This window comes from Pteronotus mesoamericanus, unplaced genomic scaffold (assembly GCF_021234165.1).
Source record: "Pteronotus mesoamericanus isolate MK-2021 breed Mesoamerican mustached bat unplaced genomic scaffold, CSHL_Meso_final scaffold_705, whole genome shotgun sequence".
Classification (NCBI taxonomy): domain Eukaryota; kingdom Metazoa; phylum Chordata; class Mammalia; order Chiroptera; family Mormoopidae; genus Pteronotus; species Pteronotus mesoamericanus.
Genome location: NW_026555326.1, coordinates 329,605 through 350,461, shown reverse-complemented (window position 1 = coordinate 350,461; position 20,857 = coordinate 329,605). Strand labels below are relative to the sequence as shown.

The window sequence follows — 20,857 nt, the reverse complement described above, 5'->3', positions numbered from 1 at the left end:
AAACAAACAAACAAACAACAAAAAACAGGACATTTCAATTTCTAAGGTCCCTTCTAAATATCTGTAAGCTAAAATTTCTTGTATTTATTGATTTAAAAAGAAAGGCAAGGTCAACTACAATGAACAATGAGATAATTTAATGCTTTCTTCCTTGTTTCTTCTTTTTGGGTATGCTATGCTAGGAAGGTCTGCATAGATCCAATGCAGATACAGTCTACATGTGTCCAAAACACACATTCAATAGCCACATCTTCCTGGTTTGGGTATTAGAACTGACCATCTTTTATAGATTACAATTAAAAACTTACTGAAAGCTAAATATATTCGATATATGTGAAAATAAAACTGTTGCTGGATAAATTATTCCAGAGCCCAGCACACTGCTTTGTATATCATAAGTGCTAAATAATTTAAGCAAAATGGACAACATATGTGGAATGGAGTCAAAACAGACATCTAGAATTACTTTTGGGCTTCAGGTCAGGATAGCCACAGAGGTAAGTAAGGCACTCATATCCTTCCACAACCACATCAAAATTACAACTAAATTACAGAACCACCATCATTCAGAATCACCTAAAATCTGGCTAAATGGAAATCCTACAGCTACGGATTTAAAGAAGAAGCCACATCGAGACTGATAGGAGAGGCAGAGATGTGGACCAGGCTGTTCCCACACCCACATGTGGCGGATAAAAATTGGGAGGGCTATCTTGACTGCAGAGATCACCCCCTGAGGAGTAAAGATTCCCAGCCTCACACCTGGCCCCCCAGCCCACAGTTCCAGTGCCAGAAAGAGAAGTCCCATAACTTCTGTCTGTAAAAACCAGGGAGGAGTGTGGCTGAGTGAAACAGAGAGCTTCTGGAATTCCATGCAGTTCCCCTTAAAGCGCTTGCACACAGACTTATCTTGGCTTCACTCACTCTAAGCTCCAGTGCTAGGGCAGCAGTTCAAAGGGCAACAGGGATATATGGGGAGGAACTGAATTGTCTGGCATCAGGTGAGAGATGGAGAGGCAGTTTTCTCCCAGACATAAGTGCTGGCAGAGGCCATTGCTTCCTTTCTGACCCTATCCTTACAAAACCGGCAAGTGTGCCTCATATTATGGGTCTCCATCAACCTGGCAAAGACTGTTTGCCCTGCCCCGGTGATTCCCTGAGACCCCAACCCATACAGCTTACAGGCCTAACCCAACCTGTTTCCACTGGGGTCTCCATACAAATGGCCTGTCTTGGCTCATGCTTTGGACTTTTTTAAAATCTCTCAAACAAGCAGCATCTGGCCTTGGTGTGCCCCATACCTCTAGCTAAGTGGCCGTGGCTGCAGCCCCAGCCCCAGTAGCAGCTGACCTTGGTCCACAGCTTGGCCTCTCCTGGGCACCTCTACATCCAACACGAGAAGCCATCTGCAGATCACTTTGTAGTTCATGCCGGATAGCTCTGAGCAGAACACAGGCAGAGGGTGACCTTGGCCTGCACCTCCTGGGAGGCCCCAGAGCCAGTGCACCCAGTGGACAGCTCTGGACCGCATCAAAGAACCACCTAACCACTTCCACAAGCAATACACTCAAGGGGCAAACTCAGCAGGCACCAGAGCCCTGCTGAAGTTAAGTCCTGCTCTGTGGGGTGGGCACCAGCACAGCGCATCTTCCTCAGTGGTTGCAGCCAATCCTTGCAGCTGGGGTGCCTGGGGGTAAATCCCTCCCACTGATGTGCCAACAGCAACCAAGTATCAACTACAACAGGTGGGTACACACAGCCGACACAGGGGTCCTACTACATAAGACCACTCTACCAACCCTGGGAGGTGTAGCAGGTCTGCATAACACATAGAAACAATCACAGGGAGGCTGCCAAAATGAGGAGAAAAAGAAATGTGTCCCAAATGAAAGTGAGGCCAGTTAGTAAGAAGTTAGAACAAGTCCATGGGAAGTGGAATGCGGAAATGGAGACAAGTAGCTGAACAAACTGGCCAAGCAATTGCCAGCCAGATAATAAACCCAAGGTCTTCTCTTTCCCAAACAAGGACACTTAAGAGCAAATGGATTATACATTGTAGACGTTGCTGGGGTGTCCCTTTCCAGTGACTCCTTTGAAGGTAAAACTGACCAGAAAATGACCCCAGTCCCCCTATGCGCTCATTTTGGTACATCAACATATTAAAGAACTCCCCTGGAAAGCTGATGAATATTCTGCTGAAACCCTCCCTGAGATCTGCATTAGGATTCCTAAAGCTGATTTCTCAACAGAAACTTGGCAGGCCAGATGGGACTGACAAAATATATTCAAAGTGATGAAAAGCAAAGACCTACAACCAATATCACTCTACCCAGCAAAGCTGTCATTTATAATTGAAGGGCAGATAAAGAGCTTCCCAGACAAGAAAAAGCTAGAAAGCTAGAGGAGTTCATTACCAATAAACCAGTATTACAAGAAATGTTAAAGGGTCTCCTTTAAGAAGAAAAATATAAAAAATATGAATAATAAAATGGCAATAAATATTCATCTATCAACAACTGAATCTAAACCACAAAATAAACAAACAAGCAGGACAGAAATAGACTCATATATAAAAAGAACATTTTGATAGTGACCAGATGGGAGGGCTTTGAGAGGAATGGGTGGAAAAGATGAAGGGATTGAAAAGTACAAATTGGTAGTTAGTGTACAGTCATGGGGATGTAAAGTAGAGCATAGAGAATACAGTCAATAATATTGTAGTAATTATTTATATATGGCGTCAGACGGGTATGAGATTTTGGGATGATCATTTAGAAGTTACATAATGTCTGACCGCTAGGTTGTACACCTGAAACTAATATAATATTGTATGCCAACTGTGATTGAAAAAGAAAAACTTTAAAATCAAAAAGAATTACTTTCTTGCTTTTTGGATGAACTTCATAATTCAGCAATGTAAGTCACATAGCAGAATCAACTATAATTTTATAGCCATCCCTCACATGTCAAAAACCCAAACAGCAATATTTAAGTTTTAAAATTTATGTTTCAAATTATTCCAACTCTGTACTTATACTTGTAAAACTATGATAGTTTACACATATAATGGCTCACAAATATGCTCCCTATCTATTCTCAAAGAGTATGTACTTTGAGTAGTTTTCCTCTTGAACTGAAGGCTTTTGTGACCTTTCTGATATTCCTTGGGACTAACTGCTCATTTTGTAACTTAGTTGCCATAGGTTGAGATCTTTGACCAGGAAATAAAGATAAATGGATTATAGAGTGATCAAACCTATCCAGAACTTGGCAGCATCATGCTTTGATATAAATATCTATAAATGTTTACATGAAACTCTTTTAAAAAAGAAATCTATATTTATAAAACCTTTTGCAGCTATTTATGCAAATGACATAGCATTAAAATATTAAATATTTTAAAATGTAAATCAGAGTTAAGTTATCCATTTAATCTTTAGAAAATCTTACATGATCTAATGATTTATAAACAAATCCTATTTCTATTAAGACAAATCTAGTTAACACAAATGAATATATATTTATCCTTGATGTCTGTCCTCTATTTTTACAGAAGCGTTTCAGACAATCAAGTAATCATATTGCTACTAGAATGTCATTTTTAGAGACTTTTATTACTCAATGAAAAGAACTATTTCAAATGATATTTTCATAAGAAAAATTCAACATAATTTTGAGGCAACCATTTTCATTATTGATTAAAAATTTAATATGGAAACATTCACATTGTCCTAAGACGGTACTTTATGTTACATATATGTTAAGTACTAATGTAGAATTCTTACCTGTAATGTACATGTGTGACTGTCGGTTTCCTGTATCCAAGGATCCAGGTTTGAATATCTATGGGTTTAGCTTCGGGATAAGCTATGGTTGTATCTATTATCCACTGGAGGCCTTTCGATTTGCTGCCTGAGATGAAAGGAAAAAAAACAACTTAAAATTGGATCAATTTTAATATTATTTACAATAATTCACATAGTATAGGTTACTTGAGGAGTATAAAGCATATTGGTATACCTTTTGTTTTAAGAAAACAGGATGAACTTTGGTGTTACTGTTTTATGTGATATACTTAGAATGAAATTAAGCATTTCCTATTATAAAATAGATGAATTTCAAACAAATGAACAAATAGCAGCACTATTATTTATTGAACATGTATCATTGAAGTATTCAATACAATTACGCACTATCAAAGTCTCATGTATATTTTATCATTCGAAAACTGGTTTATGGAAAAGTCAGAAGCTAAGGTATCACATCACAAAATTAAAAGTAGATCTCAAAACCAAACAAGAACATTCATGAAATATAACAGCAGAACATGAACACAAAGGTATGTGATGCTTGGGAGACATTAATAAACATGGGAGTAAAGCAATAAAGTAAGCATTTTATTGACACACATGATCATCAGTTGCTGGTCTTGTTTAAAACAAAACAGAAAACTCCTCCCCTTGTAGCAAGAGTTACATACAAAGAAAGGGATAAACCTGTCTGCTCTTGGCTGGTACAGCAGGTAACTGCTGTTGCGAGAGAAATGGGGAAGTACTGTTTTTTATTGCCAGCATGGAGTACAAAGTTGAGCAAGCATTGAGAGGGGAACCTTTACACAGAATGCTGATAGCCAGTCTTTAACATGTAATGGCCTATTCTTTATCTGAGATATTTGAGATCCCTAAAAAATAATACTTATTTTAAAATGTTAAATCCAACTGTGCATTAGGAATCAGTGACATATTACTTTGGTATGTCAAATAATTACAAAGTGGCCTTAAATGCTTAAAAAATTTTAGACAACATCCTGAAGGGGGAAAAGTGCCCATAAAATATATAAGTAAAAAAATGGTTTTAAATAACATACTGCTAAAGGAACAGAGTTTATGTAACAAAACACATTTTGACAAGCTATCCAAGGAGTACATGCTGAAACGTTAAGGGGTAAAGTATACTGATGTCTGTAACTTACTGTGAGAGGTGCATTTAAAAAAAAAAAAAGAAGAAAACTAATGGATTGATAGAAGAATGGCGAGAGATATGATAAAGCAAATTACAGTAAAATGTTAATTACAGATCTAGCTGGTCAGCCTATGGATATTAACGGTAAAATTTTTTCAAGTTTTATGAATGCTTGAAAATTTTGATAATAAAACCATGGAGGGGGAAAATCACCAGAGTTGTTTAATGTCTATTAAATAATACAATAACCAAAAAACCTAATCACTTAATTTTGATATGTGTATGGATTACATATTAATACAGACACAAAGACATGGTGTGTTTGGAATAAAACACTAAATAATTAATATGAAGAGTAAATAAAGTACATAATACCAAAACATAAAGAAAAAATGGTAGAATACAAATACAGCTGGTTTTCAGGTATACAATTTTCTAGAATTTATATATTTTCCTAAACAGAATAAAAATTTTAACTAAGGTAAGGTAAATAATAAACTACTTTGCCTTGGTTATAAGCAGAAATTGTCTCTTTCCCAAGGAAGAAAAATATTTTTCTTCACCACTGTGTAATCAATATGACAACTGTCCTTCTATTTGAGATCTAGAATATCAAGGGGATGGACTAGGGAAACTATTTAAAAACAGCCGTCTTAATTAGTGCAGCAAATCCTATCTGGAAGCCCTTTGCCTTCAAGCTTTGGCTTGGCTGACATTGCACGGTGTCTCTCAAGTGGCAAAGCTATTCTGAATTTTCCTTTTCTATTAAAAGACTTTTTCAATTTGTCTTTGCGATAGATGATGAAGAGAGCTGACTTGCCAAGCAGCGGCTTAGAAAAAAACAAATAAAAGGGAAACTCAGTGCAATCTCACAGGCATTATCTCTACGTCTGGTCCTTGTTGTCATTTGAAAACATCTATTTCTGAGGCCTATCACTGCTATTTTCATTCTGTCTAAAGAATATATTTTTTTAAAAAATAGCAAAATGCTACTAAGGAGACAGGCCTAGTGGGGTTCTTTCAGCTTCTATCACCAAACTCTGATAGTGTCTTAAACTTTCTCATAACAGTCTTCATGCTGTTGGCACTAATATTGTCTGCAGATCTTCACAATTCAGCAGGGTATCTCCAAGATACGCAGTTCTATCTTTGAGTGTGGTTTACCATTTCCTGGCCATAAAAATAATACATACTCAGTATTTTAAAAACATACAGAAAAGCATTAAGAAATGAGGAGGGAAAAAATCATTCATAATGTTACAACTCGGAGAAGCAATCATGGCTAACATTTTGGTATCTACCCTCACACTCATTTCTCCTGCTTTGTTGTTTGTATCTTTGAGCTCAGACTCTCCTCCAGAGCTGTATGTTCCTCCCACTCCATCATCATTAGAGAGCATAAGTATTTTTCCAAGCCAATAAAAATTCTCTATAAACATCATTTGTAATGGCTGTGTTGTTTTCTATTGTACGAATATTTTATAATTACCTATCCCATCTCCCAGCTATTTCCAATTTTTTTTGCTATTATAAATAATGCTATGATAAACTTCTTTGCCAGTATTTCAGATTATTTCCTTTTGATAAGCATTTTTTTTTGCAGTGGAATAACTCATTTATCAACATTTTAAGGTCCTTAAATACTGCCAAACTGTATTAAATTCACTCTCTATATAAAAAACAAAAAAGCTTTCTAAATTTGATAAGAAAAAAATTTTTTTCATTACTACTTTCATTTACATATCGATTAGTTTCACTTCTTTCCCTATGTTTTTTACTCTAGGTATTCCACTTCTAGGAATCTACACCACAGAAATACTTTCACAAAAATGTAAATATATTTATAGGAACGCTTACTGTATCAGTAAGAATCACCAGGAGTGAAAATACATGTGGTAGAGGAAAGACACTTTTGACTTCATGCATTTTTGTATTATTTGAATGAATTATATTAAGTATTAACTGCTTTTTTAAATAGATACACTTATTACTTTATCTTCTCCCTGAGTATTATTTCTATTTGACAAAAATTATAAATATATAAAAGAACGTTATCTTCTGGAACTCCAGAAAATTCTTTAATTCCAACAAAGAAAAAATATGCTAATAACTATCATACCTAATTTTTTAGCATCTCCTCCTGCTGGACTTCCATTTTCCTGTCGTGCCACAAGTGCATTCAAAATAATTTTTGTTGCTCCAATCCTTGGCAGAGTGACATGTTGAAGAAATGGCAAGTTATTTTTCTTGGCAAATGCCTGACTTGTTTCTCTTCTCTTCCTGAGGAAGCCCCCTTCTGGAAATAAAACAATCCATTTTCGATCTCTGCTCCTGTAATTATTTTCTAGGTGCTTCTTGAGAAGAAGTAGTTGTTGGTCACGGTGAGATTTTCCCTAGAAGGTAGACACACATATAAGTACAGGTACACTTGAAATTAAACTGCTATGAAATAAAATAGTAGTAACAGCTTCTAAAGTAAAATCCAATCATAAACTAGAATAGTGGTAAAAAGAAGTTACTAGTGCTGATATAAATAAACCTTTCTTTCTAAAGAAAAAATTACTTTAATTGCCTCTCAAAGTTCATTCATTCATCAATTCCGTGACTGTTTGCTGAGTAACTCCTCCCTGCCAGGCACTGCCCTGCACACCAGAGATAGAGAAGAAAATAAGAGACCCTCACGGAGCTTACTCGAGTTGGGAAGATAGTAAATAAGGGATGAAAACTCAACTGGTCGTAAGTATTAGGAAAAAAAGAGTAAGAGGACAGAGGGTCAAGAGGTTTTTATGGAAAGCAAAGCAGCTGCAAGGAGGTGACACTGGAGCACAGAACAGATAATGTGAGGAGGCAAGCGCTGTGAAGAAGATTCGAGACAAAGTATTCCAGGTAATGAGAACAAAAAAAGACAACGGCCTGAGCTGGGAACCAGCAAGCTGTGGCCATTCAAAGAACTACACCAAGGCCAGCACGGCTGAAGTGTGATGAATGCGACGAACAGCTCCGGAGAGGAAAGGGCAGAGGTGGAGAACAGACAGGGGAGGGCCTTGCACTGAGTGAGTGGTTTGGGGTAGGAAGTCATTGGATAGTTCTGACCAAGGGAGTGTCATGATCTTATCTACATAAAAAAAAGTCTGCAGGCTCCTGTGATAAAAAGATTACAGGAGATAAATTAGGAGAAAGTTGCAGTTGTCCAGACAAAGGAGTTTGATGAGATTTGACGATGGTATATTGATGAGAAGTGAATACATTCAGGAAAAAATTTCAAAGTCAAGCTAACAGGCAACTCAGATGCACTGGATCTTATTTGTGAGGGAAGAGAGGAAAGATGACAGGGAGGCTGAAAAGAGGAATCCAGAGAACATTGTAGAAAGGCCCAAAACCCATAACTAAATATTACAAAGGTTCTTCCTTCCAGTATGATCAATTCACTAATAATTTGTCAACCAGTGCAATTGAGAAGCTCCCTAAAATAATCTATGCTTTCAGGCTTTAAGTTATTCCAAACAGAAAACAAGTAAGACATTTTCTTAGCTAATTTGCTGAACTGAATTATGATTAAGCTCTATGTATTTAAGTTCCCAACTCCATATGTAAAATATTTTTAATATTCTTGGAAATAACTTCTCAAAATTGTCTAGTAGCCAAGTCCCAAGAGATTTTCTTTACTCTTAATACTTTTTTCTCTCCTTTCCTTCCATGTTATACATTGTTGTTACTATCAGGGGAAAACATTGCTCTTTAGAAATGAATTTGCAAATCTCTGATATTTGAAATAGTCTTTAAGTATGTAAAACTCTGTATTACAATAAAAAGGAAACAGTTTTAGAATGCCCTTTTTACTTTTATACCCTCAAAGTACACCGGTAAATTAGTATAATTTGCCTCTTCTTGATAACTGAGAATCGTATTAGGGTCACTTGTTACATTACACTATACTATGAATTCAGTAATTTCTTCAGACCCCCATGATTTTTCCTATGGATTCCCCTAAACTGCTTAGCTTCAATTGTTAGGATACTTTGAGATAGTAGGCTAATTTCTTTGTTGTTCTGATCACTATTTTTTTTTGTCTCAACCTGTGGACAATCCCCCACTTCCACCTCTTTCTGAGGTTCCAGAGAATGCATCTGTTCATCTCTCTGCTCAGAAGAACCAAGGGTGTTTTCCAGAAGAAACGAGGCAATTGCACAGCATGTGAAAAAGAAAAATGTGTTCTGTACATAAAACTGGAGTCAAGAATATGTATTCTGTGACACCTATTTTCAGAGAGCTTAGAATTTTTCTACACACTTCCAACTTATTTCTGAATTTGTGGTTCTCAGAAAAGGCTTAATTAGATTCACTAGCTATTCATTATGTACTTATTATGTGTAAGGTACTGCACAATTCAGGTTTAAGTTGCCAAATATATAAACACCATCTAAGCATGGCATTACCACACACAAAATGCTTGCATATTATATTTCAGTTGTTCATTTCTGAAAAAATCAAGTGTGTGATACTAGTACCATATCAGGGAAATGTAATATGGGACAAGTACTATATAATGTAGTGCTGACTTGATAAGAGGCTATGATTCTTTTTCCTACACACTAAATTGTTCCTAATGCTGAGGACCCATTCCCAATCCACCTTCTTCCATCAAACCCATACTCATTCTTTATGTTATGCCAAATACCAGCTTCTCCTCTTTTTTTTTCTGAATTCACAGAAATCTGATGTACTTACTTTTCCTATTACAGATTCTCAAAATAATTCCTCTTATTTAATAATCCCCCACTGCTAATTTATACACTTCATTTAATAATGGCTTGAAAATAAAAGTAACAGTGATAATATAGATGTGAATAAAAATAACAGTGATAATATAGGTGATGCTAGTGACGCTCATGATAATAATCACGACGAAGGTAGCAGGCACCGTCCTGAGCGCTTCAGAGGTATTACTTCATTTAATCCCCACAACCAACCACCCTATGAGAGGGGCACCTATTATTCTCACTTGAGAAATGAGGAAACTTTCAGAGTTTAAATAACTTGCCAATTCACATACGTGTGAAGTAGAAGAGCTGAGAATGTGGCAAGTGCTTGAAAATGTTTATTAAACACTGTACTGTTTAGATGGGAGTGGAGGTTTGAATATTTACATTATCAGCATATTAATGCTTATAATGCATACTCAAGTTTAATCTGAAATAAATGATTTAGGGAACACACAGTTAGAGGAAGAGCTCCCTAATTTTACCTATTATAATTGGTTTTATTATACCTTTTTATACAATAAAGAATCAGTTTGATCAGGCTATCCCTGTGAAAAAAAAATGCTCATTACTTACTTGTCTTATAAAGAAGTCTCCATGAATTAGAGAAACAATTCCAAAGTTTGTATACTTAAAAATATGATCCATCAACCACAGCATTTGAGCAACGGCCTAAAATATTTAAAAATAAGAAATAATTAAATGTTGGCTAGAACAAACGTGACTAGAGTCTAGACAATTCTCTACTTTCTTTGAAAGTAGCATGGAGTATACAATAAATCAAGTTAACATTCCTACTTTGTAAAAATAAATTTTTTTTGTTATTGTTCAAATGCAGTTGTCTCCACTTTCCCCGCCACCACTTTCCCCTGCCCCCCTGCCCCCCACCTCCCACCCTCAATCCTTCCCCGCTTTGGCTTTGTCCATGGGTCTTGTATCCGTGTTCCTTGAATGTAAATATAAATTAATACTGCCCTAACTTATTAGGCAAGAGGTAAAAATTTTAATACTTCCAGTTTTGTATTTCTCAATTATTCTTTTATGAAAAAAGATTTAAAAATTCTTCAAGATTTCAAATTGTTCAATAATATCAGATCATAAAAATGTTTAGTATAACTAATCTGAAAACAAAAGCAAAATTACTCTGAACAAAAAGAGTGAACCTAAGACAAACTAACTGAAATCTTTTTACAAAAGCAAACAAACAAACCAAACTTTCTTTTGTCCACATGACTGGCAAATTTTAGATTAACTGTATTCTGGTTAATACAGTTACCATCTATATCAAACTTGATTTAGAGTAATAATGGTAGGCATATTTATACTGATTTTAATCATTCTTTGAGATTTAATACTAATTAAGGATACTGAATAATCACTATAAATGAAATTATCATATCAGTAAGAATAAAACTGTTAATTGGGGATTCTCTTGACACAAAGCCAAATAAACTAGTTTTTACAAAATTTTAACATCATGAATTTAAGGGAAAGGCAATAAATATTACTAGAAGTACAAATATATCTACACAGCAATAGTCTTTTAACAACTCAAGATTCTTAATAGAAGAAAGGTGAATTCACATTCCAGTAAGAGTATGACTCTGCCTTTCAGATAAACAAGAAAAACAGAGACTGAAATCATCAAATATATTTTCCTTGACTTTAACCTCATGTTCTGAGCCTTGACCTACAGAATCAAAATCTCTAGGACCTAAGTACAGCAGGTTTATTCTTGCCTTGGTTACTTTGGCCAAAACTATTTCACTAAAGAATAAGGCCCTTGTTTCACTACTCCGTCCTACTAAATTCTAGTTCTTCAAGGTGAAGTTTATGTCCTCTTCCCTCCACCAAGTTTTCTATATCCATCAAGTGCATTGTGAGCTCACCAGCCACCGAGTACTTCTCACTTTGCAATTATGTCTTGTTTGCTATGTCCTCCCTCCACCTACCTTAACAGTGGCCTGTTAGCTCCTTTATGAGGACCAAAGTGTCTCTATGAGTAGAAAAGTGTCTCATAGGATGGTGATCTGTTTATAGTCACTGACCATGAATATGAAGCGCTTAATAAACATCTACTAATTTGTTTATTTACTATTAGGCCAAGTATCTGCTCCATTAATTTTATATACTGTTTATTTAGTTTTCTATGAATAGGAGCTCTTTAACTTCTCCTTAGGTGATAATTCTTTTAATGCTAAAGATAATTTATTTTAAAGCCACCCAATATATAGATATATCTTAATTATTAATATATGCAATATAAATCTACAGTTCAAACAGAGCCTTAATAACACTAACTAAAGTAGGCCTCATATTTTTCCTTCCAACATGCTTTGTAAATGAAAGCCAAAGCAGTATTTACTTTATTTATCTTTGGCAAAAGAGTCCCAAGATCACCAAGTTCACTGACCAATTTTACTCTCCTATCTTACGCTATACTGATTCTGTGTCTGTATGTCTCAAACTGGCAATCTACCACTTCACTGTAAGATAGCCCCCAACTGAAACCATATTAACATTGTTTTCATCCTAGTTGGTTTTTTTTTTTAAAAAACCACTTTATAGAGATATAATTCACATTATCTCAGTCCTTCTTTCTTTTTAAGTCTCTAAATTCCTCTCGGGGAGTGACTTAGAAATACATATATTTTTTTAAGTTTTTCTAAATTTTCAGAAAAAGTATATAAGTACATATTAAAGTCTATGTTCCAACCCTCATAAGACACTTGAGTTGATCCTCTGCTTTCCTCCCCCCCTGCTGTCAAAGGCTTACCAGTCCTTTGTCCTGGAGGCACATCATCAGAGTACACACGTCCCCTGTTGCCTGATGATTCACCAACATTACTGCTTCATCTTTTGAAATTGCTTTAATATCGTCCCCCCATTCCATGACTGTAAGAATAAACAAGCTGTCATTTTAAAGATTTTTACATCACTAGAAACCTTATATTAGAAATACTGCTATAAATTCATGATGATACATCACAGCAAAAATTTCTGCAAGTTGAGAACTTTACTTCTTATAAAAATAAGAACATTGATATAACATTTTGCAGAGCCCAAAAATATCCATTAAAATAAAATATGGGCATACCCTTCAATCTAGAAGTTCTACTTTTAATATTTATCCTACAGAAACATTTGTCCAAATAGGCAAAGATACACACATAAAGGATGTATATTACAGTTTCAATGTCCACCAACAGGGGAATGGATAAGAAAATTATGATACAATGGAAGAGTATAACTCCATTAAAAGAATGGAGGCATCTATCTCTATACCCTAACCCCAAAAGGACTTGTTATCTAAACAGAGCAAATCACAAAACTGTATATATAGCATGATAACATGTTTTTAAAGAAGAAATAAAATTTATATTATCTAATACATTGGAAAAAGTCTGGGGGAATGAATTCCAAACTGTTACTATTGATCATCACTAGCAAGTGATTCCCAGAGCCCTTCAAATTCTGTTTTATAATAAAATATGCAACTACTACAAAAATATGTTAAGTATCTTCATTTTAAAATAAGAAAATAAAGATAAAAAATCTCCAGATGAAAAGTCATTGCATCAAAACCTATGTGTACACTCTAAGGAAAAACAGTGGTATCTCCATGAGGTTATGCCTTATATAGTAAATTTACTTTACAGAAAAAAAATAAAATTGAGCACCTGTTTCAAACATTAGTATTCTACAAAGAAGCTTCTAAGGTTCCTCAAATGTCTGACATGAATTACCAGGGGCTGAATATACATTAGTATCCACTCATCTTGGGCCTCACTAAATTTCCCAGTGGTGCTCAACTTCCCCTGTCCCCTTAAAAAAAAAGTATTCTGATGTAGCAATAAAGTCATGTTGAATTTTGTAATAATCTAAATTTTATAATTTCCAGTATCAATGGTATTCTTCTACCAAACTTTTACCATATCATTATATACTTCAAAGATTACAGAGGGTTATATGACTAACAAAATCGAGATAAAAGATGCTCGAAGAGAAGCAGCATTTATTTTATGTATGAAGCAGCTACGTTCCTCAGATCATACCCTGCTATCCCAGAACCAGAAAGTATAATAATGGAGCCAGTATCTTCACTACGGAATAGAATTATTTGCTTGTTAAAGAATAGAAGCTACACCCTGGCTGGTGTTGCTTAGTGGACTGATTGCTGGCCTGTGAACTGAAAGGTCGCCAGTTCGATGCCTAGTCAGGGCACATGCCTGGGTTGCAGGTCAGTTCCCCAGCTGGGGACATGGGAGAGATCAATGTATCTCTCACACATCAATGTTTCTCTCTCTCTTTCTCCCTCCCTTCCCCCCTCTCTCTAAAAATAAATAAATAAAATCTTAAAAAAAAAAAAAAAGAAACTATGGATGCCTGCCAGTTTTTACATTGAACTTGATTAGCAGAACAAAAATATTTTAACATACTGTTCTGTGAAATGAATTCTCAAAAAATAATTGGGTCAGGTCCACTATTTGCAAAGGGAATTTAGGAAACTGAATAAAAACTGAAAGAGGAATCTTCTAGTTGTAATAGAATTTTTAAAATTCTTGTTAAAAACCAAAGCCAAGGATTATCACCTACTACACACACACACACACACACACACACACACTCACACACACACACACACACACACACACACACACGCCCCGCCCCCCCATAAACCTCTCCCAAAAGTCATAGACTAGACTTGATCAGGACATTTTCCATCTCAAAAAGAAAATTTAAAAAGAATAATTCATCACAAATTCCTTAAAAAGAGTGATGTTCAAGCCATTATACTGACGCACAAGACAATTAGTGTAGAGAAGGTTGCTTAATACATGATCATAATGACTTATCTTCCAAAGTTCAAAAAAATTATGCCTGCAAGCTGATGTCACAAACTATTTTACCATCATGTGCCTCAGTTTTCTCACTTATAAAACATTAATAATACCGTTAATGCTACTCAAAACATTGTAAAAATAAATGAGACATAATTGATAGAATCAGAGATCCTGGGTAATTGAATTGCATGAGAGTTGAAGTTACTTTTGAAATCAGTATTAAATAAAACAGTCATATGACCACTGTGTCATGTAAGGTCAGGTATTGAAATATGAACAGTAAAGATCGAAGCGCAAAATAGCACACGAAAGAACCTCACATTGCTCAAAAACTGTGGCTTTCGGTAGCCCACATTGGAGGCAGATTGGATTGGATTCATCCAAAGTTAGGGGTTAGCAGAGCAAATGGGGCAAGATTAAAAGAGAATGAGGAGATAATCAAGGGTGGCCATGAGAAAGTAGCTTAAGATACTAATTAATAGAGGGGAGACTGGTGAGGAAAGGAACCAAGCAAGGGGGTTGTTAACTAAAAGAAAATGAAGGGAGGAAAGGGATTTGACGCTCTCTCTCATCTCCACCCTTACATATCCTCCTACTCAAGCTCCCAAAAGGCCCAGGTATTTTGAAAAAGCCCCCCGGATAAATCTGATGCATATCTGTAAATAAGAACTGCTGGGATTGAAGCACGGGTGAGCTCTGCTTTATATTTTTAACCAAGTGTACTGAATGACAGTACTCGGCAACCGTGGTCAGTGCCCCTTTTTTTGGCCTTTAAAACTTAAGAGGTTTAGTTTGAGGAGGCAAAGCTGAAGGTGTAGCTTTTGAACTGGTCACGTAACTAAGAATAATAGTGGCATATATTAGTAAATACACACACAATTAAATACTAATAATCTTAATAGATAACATTTATAGAGCACTTACTATGTGCCAGGCACTTGAAACTAGTAACAAAATCCCATCTGTACAGATACTATCATCCCCAATTTACAAAAAAGGAAAATGAGCCACAAAAGGCTAAGTAGTATTTTCAAAGTTCTGCAGTTAGGAAGTAGGGGAACTTGGGTTCAAAACCATGGTATCAGGTATCATACTGTCACTGCTGGCCCGGGACAGGTCGGAGAACCCTGAGGACAGTAGCTTGGATAAGTTGCTCACAGATCCCCTGAAGTTGCCCGTGACTGTGCCAGGAAGTGGCGTGGACAAGCCAAGTCCCAAAGTCCTCAAGAAATAGGATTGGTGGACCGCAGCAATGAGGGGTACAGAAGCACACAGGGCTTCTGCCTACAACTGGGCACCAGAATTCTACACATTATCTTATAAACCACAAAAAGCCAGCAGGGGAAGGGAACAGGCGTTCCGCGGTATGGACAGGTGGGACGGGCTGAGGGACTGAGGGAGAGGAGTTTTTTGTCAAAGGGAGGGGAGCTATTTTTGTAAAAGATAAGAATGTCTTTAGTATCTTTATATTCTGGAAGCCAAGAGCAAAGATAAAAGGAGATAGTAATTATGGAAGTGAAACTGGGGGAGGGGGAAATAAAAAAGGGAAAGAGTCTCCAGACCACAGTCCCAGGCCACCAACCAAACCCAAGGCAAAGTGGGTGATGAGAGGAGTTAAAAACTGACCTGGGAAAGAGAAGTGTTCATAAAATAATCATGAACATAGATATCCCAGGTGGAGCTGAGCGAGACAAAGTTGGGGATGTCCCTAAAATGAAAGAGCAGAAAACAGACCTCAGCATTTACACCAGCCCAATGCCCAAGAGGTCCTAAGCCAAGAAATTCACAGCTGGAGCTAACAGAGCCTCTGGTTGAGGCTTGACCATATTCCCAAACTTTGAAATCTAGGCTAGTACAGGAAAAAAGTACTAAGAATATAACCAAATGAGAACCCAAATAAATGTATTATGTAGTAGTACATTTTCCTATTTTGAAGAGCTTTCTTTCAGATTCTCTCAATTGCCAGAGCAGTGCTCTGAGGCGCAGAAGCCAGGTAGCAGTCTTCCGTAAAGCTGAGGTGCAGAGAAGCTATTGTCCTAGGCAACGCTGTAAGTAAGCACTGTAGTCTACGTGAAATCCTGGTCTGTTGACCCCTGAAACCAAAGCATAGAGAGCCCCTGTGTAAAAGGGAAGTACGCTGTGTTTTCATGGCATCATGAAAATAGCATGGGCTTTAGAGTAGGAGACCTTTATTCAAAAGCCTGCCCTGTCCCTTGCTAGCTCTGTCCCCCACCAAAGCTGTCCCCCACCAAAGCTGTCGCCCACCAAAGCTCTATCCCCCACCAAAGCTCTGTCCCCCAAATTACTTAACTCCCATCAGTCTCCATTTTCTTGCGTATATAATGGGGTGGGTATTCCCTCCCTCTGAGGACTGTTAATACTCTATAATATTCAATAATAGCCTCCTTGCTACAGAATGAAGTAAAAAGGCGTGCGAATGACTTTTCTTTTCTTTAATGTAAATCTTATCAAAAGATAAACAGTTTCTAAAGAAATCAGAAACACTGACTTAGAAAGCACGCTATGAAGTAAAGAATCTAAGGTCACAAGAAGAAAACATCATTTCAAGATTGGTATTAATAGGATGATGAATGTAAAACTTGGCATAGAGAGAATACAGAGGCTACGTAATAAGAATCCACTACACATATAAGGTTCTCAGCTGAGCACAGAGTTCGAACTCAGAGTCTATGGGGTCCATATATGAACTTCTGAGTTATAAGCCCCTTGCAATTATAAAGTTGTCAGCATGTGCAAAGGTATTGGCGTAAGCCAAAAAATGCACCGCCCCCCGCCCCAAGATGTCCATGTCAAAACCCCAGGACTTGTGAATGTTACTTTATATGCTAAAAGATATGACTAAATTAAGGATCTTGAAAGAAGCTTATTCAGGATTACCTGGATGGGTCCAAAACCAGGGAGAAGTATCCTTATAAGAGACACATAGACTAGACATACAGAAGAGGAGGGAGGCAGACTGGAGCGATGCAGCCCCCAGACCAGGAAAGCTGCAGCCGCCAGAAGCTGAAGAGGCAAGGCATCCCCTGGGAGCCTCTGGCAGGGCCGCTGACACCCTGAACTGAACTTCTAGCCTCTAGAAATGTGAGAGAATGAATTTCTGTTGTTTTAAGTGCCTCTCTAGTAATTTGTTATGGCAGCCGTAAGAAATGAATACAGGTGCACTTTTCCGGGGGTCCGGGAGGGCCCATTACTTTCATCTGATTCTAAAAAGAGGGCTTTGTGAATTCCGAAAGGTAAAACTACCATTGGAGAGGAGAAAACAAAACAGTCTATAAACAAAGGAACTACACTTAAAAAACAAAAAAAAACAACCCATAGAACAAGTCATTACTTTGATAAGATCCCATAGTTCATAAATGTTGAAATAAAAAACGAATAAGCTGTCCTCTGACATCTAATCCAAAGTTCACTGCATTATCCCTTGAAGTTCAACTCTATCAATGGATTAAAAGGCAATGATTCCCAGACAGCTAAATAGCTTGTTTAAAATATAGGTTCTCAGGTTCCATCCAGATAAACTGATTCAGAACCTCCAGGGCAGAGGATATACATCCTCTGATGATTCAGATGTGCGGACAAAAGTGGAAACTACTACAACAAGGCAGTAAAAATAAAGTCAGTAAAGTTTATTTTCTATAAAGGGTCAGACTGTAAACATTGTAGGTCATGCAGGTTAAGCAGCAAAATGGAGGATGTTATACAGGCATGTATTTATATAACAAATTTTCCAACAAATTTCCAAAAATTTTACTGACAAAATTCAAAATATAAAAAGAACTGGATATAGTAGTCTCCCTCTTATCCATAGGAGATACACTCCAAGACCCTCTGTGGATGCCTGAAACCACAGATAGTACTGAACCCTATATATTTTCCTATACATACACAGTTATGATAAAGCTTCATTTATAAGTTAGGTGCATTAAGTGATTAACAACAATAACTAATAATAAAATAGAGCAATTATAATGATACACTTATAAAAGTTATGTGTCTGTCTTCGGGACCGTTAGTAAGTAATATAAGGGGGGACTTGAAAGCAAGCACTGTGATAGGTCCACAATCAATCTGACGTCTGAGATAGCTGCTATGTGACTAGCTGGCAGGTGGCTCATTTATAGTATGGACCTGCTAGACAAAGGAATGGTTCCCATCCATCGGGGATGGAGCAGGACAGGGCAGGTTTTATCACGCTACTCAGAATATCGTGCCATATAAAAAACTTCAGACTGTGGTTGGCAACAGGTAACTGAAGCAGCGGAAAGGGAAACCGCAGGAAGCCTGAGAAGGGCGGCTACTGTACAGCTTTCTGCAGTACAGGTCACCTAGTGAGAAGAATGGAATTCTTTTTGGGAGGGGATAACATTTCACTTAACTGGGGTTCAAAGTTAGTGTTTGCCATCAGCAGGTGGACGGTAAATGGTGATCTGTGAAAACCTCCAGAGCTGGAAAGGATCTGCAAAACAAAGGCTGCTTACCACCTACAGCAGAACGGTATTACACTACAAAAAGAAGAATAATAAAGAACCACAACTGCCGCTGGTCAGCAATTGACAAGTTAGTTAAAGAGACAGGAAGAGCAACGGGTAAAAACAAGAGTGAAAAACAGGAAGCATTTTTGAATAGCTTATGTCGTAAAGCAGTGAGTCCTAACCATTTCAAATACGAATTGCCTTTTTAATGTCCAAATACGTAGCAGATATCTATGATAGTTCTTTTAGCACTGAGTGAAAATATCCACAACAAAAAGCAACTATAAAGTCTATAAAGCTTTTAAGGGATTTCTTATTAATCAAAACAGCAGCTACATACATTTGAAAAATATTAACATATAGTTACAAGGCATTATTTATCCACAGGTGATACTTAATACTCACACAGGTTCTTGACCCCCCGAGAGAACTCTGAAGCACTACAGGAAATCTCAGCCCAAAGACTAGGAACCACAATAACAAAGAGGTTCAGAAAGAGGGAAAGAGCAGAAGCTGAAAGCGTGGGGAGCCATGTCATGGGGTTGGATAAGTAGGTGGAACTTTTCAGAGAAACTGAAGACAAGATCTTAGGGAGAGGAAGAATACAGTGAGAAAATGGGGACGGAATGAGGGGAGCACCCCACCAAATAAGAGTTCAGAGCAGGAGCAGGTTATGGAGGCGCTGCCTCAGGGCCTGCCTCTCCACCAGGGCCAACCTTTCAGGGCTTCCCGCGCGACATCCCCGAGCAGCGTTCCCTCGTTCCATCACCGCTGAGAAGTGTCCTAAATACATCAGCCATGTGAGTGAGTGACCCTGGTTTGATCAGGTACAGCTCTACGTAGGTCAACATTTTGACTTTTTCATCTTAAAAATTAAAAAATGGTCCTGGCTGGATGGCTCGCTGGTTCGAACATCATCCTGTGCACCAAAAGGTTGCGGGTCGGGTGCCTGATCAGGGCATATACCTGGGCCGCTGGTGTGATGCTGGATGGGGTGCCACGTGGGGAGGGAGACACCCAATCCATGTTTCTCTCTCTCCCCCTGCCTCCCCTGCTTCCTCTCTCAAATCAATACACATACCCTTGGTTGAGAGTTTTTTAAAATAATTTTAAATAAAGAAATAAAGAAATATTAAAAGCTTTCTCTTGACCCAGTTTCTCTCCTGCGACTACCGCCTTCTCCTCCTTCAGAGCCCAACTTCTGGAAAGCCACAGTCCATGTTTGCATTTTATCTTCTCCCTTCATCATTCAGTTCCAACCTATTCCAACCTAGTTTCCAGTTCTACCACTTCAATGAAGCTGCTTTTGCCAAATGCAACAAAAGGATACATCAGCTCCCCTCTTACAAAACAAACTCTGGGCAGCACTCACCAGACCCCTGCCCTGTGAAGGCCCGCACTCCTTCTGCTCCTCTGCTGTTCTTCCTCAGACTCCACCGTCCTGTCCTCGCCTCCCCAGCCTCCGGGTGTTGGAATCCTCTCAGTCCGATCCCGGATCTCTCATCACTCAGTATTTAGTCTCCCTAAGTGATCTCATCCATCTCCATGGCTTTAAACACCTCTGATAATTTCCCAACCTACCTTTCCCAATCAGGTTTCTGTTCTGAGCTCCAGGCTTCATATCCACGTTTACTTCAGAGCTCCACTTGGGTGCTCCTCGCCCACCCTGTGCTCTGTTTTCATCTTTCCTCTCCATGCCACTCCTTCAGGCTTCCCTGACCACCCAGCAGCTCACACCAGAAACCTCACGGGCACCGCTGTCACCTGCCCTTCTGTAACAGAGTGAAATGACGGGCCT

General features: G+C 37.7%; 1 protein-coding gene across 4 annotated transcripts in view; it reads right to left on the bottom strand.

Moving 5' to 3' along the window:
* Positions 1-20,857, bottom strand: part of LPGAT1 (lysophosphatidylglycerol acyltransferase 1) — a 97,868-nt gene that overhangs the window by 30,160 nt on the left and 46,851 nt on the right. For all 4 annotated transcript variants that reach the window (XM_054563145.1, XM_054563143.1, XM_054563146.1 and 1 more), the window contains exons 3-6: positions 12,499-12,617; positions 10,299-10,394; positions 7,082-7,355; positions 3,786-3,912 (exon numbers count right to left, since the gene is read on the bottom strand). In XM_054563145.1, coding sequence (XP_054419120.1) covers positions 3,786-3,912; positions 7,082-7,355; positions 10,299-10,394; positions 12,499-12,617 — 616 coding nt within the window. The remainder of the gene's footprint in view (positions 1-3,785; positions 3,913-7,081; positions 7,356-10,298; positions 10,395-12,498; positions 12,618-20,857) is intronic.